The following is a 5607-nucleotide window of genomic DNA, read 5'->3' on the forward strand; positions in this document are numbered from 1 at the left end:
GCCCATCATCATTGCGCGGCTATAAACCATGGTGCACTACATCCTGTTACCACTGCAATTGCCAAAATTTTCACCAAGTCCAGCTATTTGGATCATCAAGAAGGAGGCTCGTTTTTATCTCCGTAACATCATCTCGCTGCAGGACGCCATCACAGTGGCCATGCTTCCTCCTGCTCTGCTATTCGTCGTGCTTCCTCCAGGGCCGAAGGTCTACGACCGACTTTGAGGTCTCTTGCAGGCCCTACCACAAGCTACAGTGAAAGGTTACTAGCTTCTTGACGCGATAAACGTTTGTTCCAATCTTGAGGCTGTCACAACCACGCAGCCCCAACAAGCCAAGTTGTCCGATTCGACCGGGTTTTGGCGATAAGGCATCAATCAGTTCACAGGTATTCAAACAGTCATCCAAAGACATCGCTTTCCACCCAGCTCCCAAGACTATGCCATGCACATCACGTGCCGCGAATGGACATTGCCTTACGCCAACAGCTTTCTCTACAACATCTGCTATTGCCGACGGCGGCGTTCATCTACAAACGCAACTCGGTCAAACAGTACCCACATCAGCATGCGGTCTCCCAACGCCAGCGGCCGTACAAGAACTCACAGAAGCAACGCGGATAGCTCTCCGCCAGATACACGAACAGCTCAGTCATCAGGTGCCGCCGTGCCACTCGATTGTTCTCGACGACGCTCATAGCGTGCGCGCTCCAGCCCTGCTGCGCCCGCACTCAGCGTCACCGCCACCGCGCCGACGCTGCGCAGAACTCTTATGTTGTTCACTCGCGCACTGTAATTGCTTTTTTCTCTCGTACTAACGAGCGCGCTGGAAACTAAGCTGAGAGGGACGGCATGGGAAAAGAAGTTACCTGGCCCACGCGTCGTCACCTTGAGTTGACAGTGGCGTACCAACTCTTTCGCGAGTGGGTGGGGGGGGGGGAGGGGGGGGCAAACGTATTTCACTCGGGAGCCGGTATAATATATATCGAGAGAGAATATCGACGCACTCGCACCTTAATATAAATTTGCATATACAGACATTACACAACACCACGAAGATACCACCAAGTTCAATCTCAGTTTAACATAGCGAGGAATGGCGCCCTTAGCCCATATTCCTCATATTGCTATCACGCCTCTTTCTGATTATGCTTCGTCGAGATAGAGATGTAACAAGCGTCAACGAGAATACATTCACGTTTAACGGGGCTATAGCTGCCAAACACCAATACATACATTCGACAAATCCTCCTTTACCAGTGTACATTAAACATTTAGCTCTGTAAAGGCGCGTTTTATTTTTGTGTTTTATGCCGATTCCCGTGACGGAAGGGGGGGGGGGGATCAACTATGAATTTCCAACGAATGATTGCCGTTATATTTTTTTATAATAAGTATTACACTTTCTTGCAAATACTCAGGCTCGTGTGTTTTAGAATTTGCTTTGTTTGCTAATAGTCTGAACACTGTTTCTGGAGCGTGCAATCAATGTTATTTTTATTGTTATATTACTGTTACCATACTACCTACTTCTCAACCCTTTTCTTTGAAGTTGTATTATTTCTGGTGTTAGGGGCGTAATTTATTGTTTACACTCACAGTATATGTACCAACATTTTTTAAGGAGCCCCCAGCCACCTGCATAAATACATCAATACAAACGCTGTTAACAAACTTTTTCTTTGATAGAACAAAATGTGGGTGAATATAACGTTAAACTATCACTCGTTGCTTCCTTTTGAAATGATCGTCAGCTGTATATGATTGGTGTTAACAGTGTCATGCACACAGCACCACCTTGTTACGCGGGGCACAAATGAGGCGAAAATGATGATCGTGTAATGACTACTTATGCACGACCACGTAAAAAAATAAGAGAATAAACTATTGTTGATACGGCATATTGTTTGCCATTGGTTCTACGGCATTGAAAGTTTTCCGTGTGCCACAAAATCATGACGTCAAGACGCCAGATAACACCTCCCTTTAAATGTCATGCAGGTAGGCTAGCTGCCAATCGCATAAGCAGCGGCTACTTGTAGCAGCTGGCGAGAGGAATTATGAGTATGAGTAAATCCACTTGCAGCATAACGTTGTATATGGAAGTTTGTGCATGTATACATCTCTGTGAGCTCATACTTGCTGAGAGAAAGAGGAATAGAGAGAAATAAGCAAAGCTGCACGTGTGTGCTTCTTTGTTGTCCGAGATGTATTTCGAGCTGTAAAAGATTATTCAAGTTGAGTCAAAACAAACTAGCCCGACTCTTAACTGAGCCTCTGTAGTGCTAAAAACCGCGGTCTTACACCTTCTCCCCGGTCTGGTGGGTCAAGTTGTGGGGCAAGCTTAAAAGCTGTACTTAATTCCTACCGAGTTCGAGTCCACTACTTCATTCGGGGCCACTTCGCAAGCTTTTGCTGTGGCTCCAAGTTACCATAAACAAGGCTGATCAGGTTTATCAGAGACTAAAGCGGAAACAATTTTTGGCGTTTCAGTGCGCAAAAACTTAAGCATCAGAAACGCTTCGTTACACTCAACGGCTCTCAACAGCTTCGACAGAGCAGTGGTGATGATATATTCTTTTCGAAGAAATTTACTTTCTGGAAGCAACAAATGATTTAACCGGTCCTAAAAAATTTTGATCATTCCCATCCGTAACTGCCCTAACAAGTCACATAGGAATAAAAGCATGAACAAGTCACGTAATATTATATGGCCCCTGTTCAGCGCTTGCCTCCTCTGCAATACTACTGCACAATACGCGAAAGCATTGCAAGGTGACCCACACCATAAAGAGCCTAAAAGGAAAATCATCACAGCGGAAATGTTGGCGAAATTTCACTATGTTACAACATAGCCTCGTAACTTTTTGATTCTCCCGTAAGAACATGATTGAGTGATTGCTGTTGTGACGAGAAACGTCGCCTTAATTGTTGGTTTCCCCAGCGTGCAGCCAAGAGTGCCCACTGTCGAAAGTAGGGGGGGGGGAAGAGGGGGCTCAGGGCTCAGCTTTTCTGCCTCAACTTTTCTCAGTGTGGGAGCTCGCACTCCCCTTGCACCCCGGCTCATACGGCTATGCTTGAGCACTTCTTTAAATGCGAAGATTTTATTCGCGAACTTTGGCGACTTTTACCATATCTATCTATATCTATCTATCTGTATATCTATATCTATCTATCTATATCTATCTGTCTATCTATATCTATCTATCTGTCTATCTATATCTATATCTATCTATCTGTCCATCTATCTATATCTATATCTATCTGTCTATCTATATCTATCTATATCTATCTATCTGTCTATCTATATCTATCTATATCTGTCTATATCTATCTATCTATATCTGTCTATCTATCTATATCTATCTATATCTATATCTATCTATATCTATATCTATATCTATCTATCTATATATCTATACGCCTGTGACTTCTGCCTTTCCTGGCAGTTTCAATGATAGGGTCTATACCAAAATGGGTATGGCATAACATGACTGTATGATGAGAATAACTGACTTGTAATAACATGAATATGTCATGAGACATGTATATCATGAATATCATGAGTTACATGCTATGGTCTTGCTCTTGCGGTAGTTTCCTTCACATGACAGTGTGAAACTTGTACGGTATGACATGACTGCATGGCAAACATACGTGCCAGGCCCTCACGTGGAAATCATGATATGCATGTCATGTAAGTCATGACTACACGCCACGCTCATGGGGTGCTCGCGGTCGTTTCGCTAGCTTCACATATACCGAATTTGGTATTACGTGACGTGAATGGACGACAAACAAATGCCAGGTGCAAACACGATAATCATGACGTCGAAATCGCGTACGGAATAGCTCAAAATCACCTGCCGATTTCAAAGTGACATATGAACCTTCCTCATGCGTTCCCACTGTACGTGGAATCTGCCTTTTGTTTTTTGTTTTGTTATTCTTCAAACACGCGGTGTTCCTTCAGTGTGATCAAGAGCGCTCGTGGGCACGTAGCGGCGTCGATAACTATGCGGCTCACGACACTCAAATAAGGAAATGGCCATGAATTCGGGTATACGGCGCAGTCGTTTGGACATGTGGCATCATGTTTAGAAGGAATAATTTCTAGCATACTTTGAAAATTTCTCTTATAAATTCCACACTGCGTCCTGCGCGTTTGGCTCGCGTGCTATTTGGAGCCTCGACTTTCGATTGGCATCGTTTTTGACCATGCTCAAAAAGTGTTTCAGGACTCCTATAAGCTATTTAAGACAAAGCATATCACAGACAAAGTTACTGCACCAACAGAACGCGTGCCTCTTCATACCTTGATGCAGTCCATGTTCTTGTCCCGCTGTTTATTGTCAGACGCGTTCACCAGAATCTCGTCGAATATCTTGTACAGGCCGGGCACGAATGTGACGCTCCTGTGCTTCATGCCACCGCCGCCGTCGTCGTCTTCGGGGTCGTACACCCACATGTTTTGCGTGACGGGCTCGACAGAGCCGACGTACGTGTCCGGGCGCAGCAGGACGTGCTCCAGCTGGCTCATCTTCTGGTAGATGCGTTCCACCGACAGCCTCTTGCCCTTGGACGCTTGGGTGCTTGTCGCCATGTCACCCATGCCGTTGCCACGTCCACCCGCCGACGCTGCAGAGGCAACGGGCGGCTCACCAACGTCTTCCTCTTCCAAGTCGATGACGGAAGACATGCCGCTGCTTAGCGCCTGCAACACGGCCCTGTGTTCCTGTACAATCTGCTGGGGGAAAAAAATTCACGAGTACTTTAAACGAATGATCCCATAAGTCTGTCACTTCAAGGCTGCTCACCTTTACGTTACTTTCGAGTATTTTCTTGTTGGACCCCAAGCAGTGGCACCTAATTCAGTCACTGTTGAACGTGCACCGCAAGTCCTGCTGCCGTCTTCCGTGCCATGACTAGCGACAAATCTCGGCAAGAAGAGGCGGTGCTCACTCCTAAACTTGCATTTGCCTGTACACTGATTCGGTGAACCTATTGGCAGACAGAGAAACTGCAGCGCGCTCGGGCTAGCAGCCAGCCAAGAACAGTGACGCCCACCTAGCAAGCCAGCTGGTGCCCAACTGCCAATATGCCACTGAAAAAAAAAAAGAAATAAACCTTCATATCACTGTTACCAGGCGAGATAAACGCACAGCATGCGCATTCGGAGGCTTTCTTGCGTTTTGAGCGTGTCCGTGAACACGTGACAGCTCGTGAATAGGCCATGTGCAGTAAACAAAACAGGGATATCGATACAGTGATGATAAAACAGGCATGCATGGATGAATGCATGCTACGAGCGTAGCCTTTGTGGCGTAGTGGTGACATGTGCTCCACCAGACTCAACAAAAGCGAAGGCCCTTTTGTAGAAGTAATAATCCTAAATTTAAACAAAACGTAGATATTTGCTACTAAAACGCCTTGCTTTGGGCAACACCACTTGTGTTAAAGCCGCGCCACCTAGATTATTGGCTCAGGCCTCTGTCGGGTCCGATCGGGGGTGAGGCCAGGCCGGGCTGGTAATTTCTTTTTTTTTTTTTTGAGGGGGGCGGGGCTTGGGCTCTCGCTTTGAGTCACTGGGCCGGGTAACTTCAACGA

The 5607-nt window shown here is 46.0% G+C and overlaps 1 protein-coding gene across 4 annotated transcripts in view; it reads right to left on the minus strand.

The window, feature by feature from the left end:
* The window catches only part of LOC119175777 (DNA topoisomerase 2), a 44865-nt gene extending 39733 nt beyond the window's left edge, over positions 1 to 5132 (minus strand). The window contains exons 1-2 of one of the 4 annotated variants that reach the window (XM_075876274.1): positions 4818 to 5132; positions 4316 to 4714 (exon numbers count right to left, since the gene is read on the minus strand). In XM_075876274.1, the coding sequence (XP_075732389.1) occupies positions 4316 to 4699 (384 nt within the window). In that variant the 5' untranslated portion in view covers positions 4700 to 4714; positions 4818 to 5132. Of the gene's footprint in view, positions 1 to 4315; positions 4772 to 4817 lie in introns of all 4 variants that reach the window. The other 3 variants (XM_075876273.1, XM_075876271.1, XM_075876272.1) reach the window with 3 other exon arrangements.
* Between the last annotated feature and the right edge of the window lie 475 nt (positions 5133 to 5607).

The sequence above is a fragment of the Rhipicephalus microplus genome, chromosome X (genome assembly GCF_043290135.1).
Source record: "Rhipicephalus microplus isolate Deutch F79 chromosome X, USDA_Rmic, whole genome shotgun sequence".
NCBI lineage: Eukaryota > Metazoa > Arthropoda > Arachnida > Ixodida > Ixodidae > Rhipicephalus > Rhipicephalus microplus.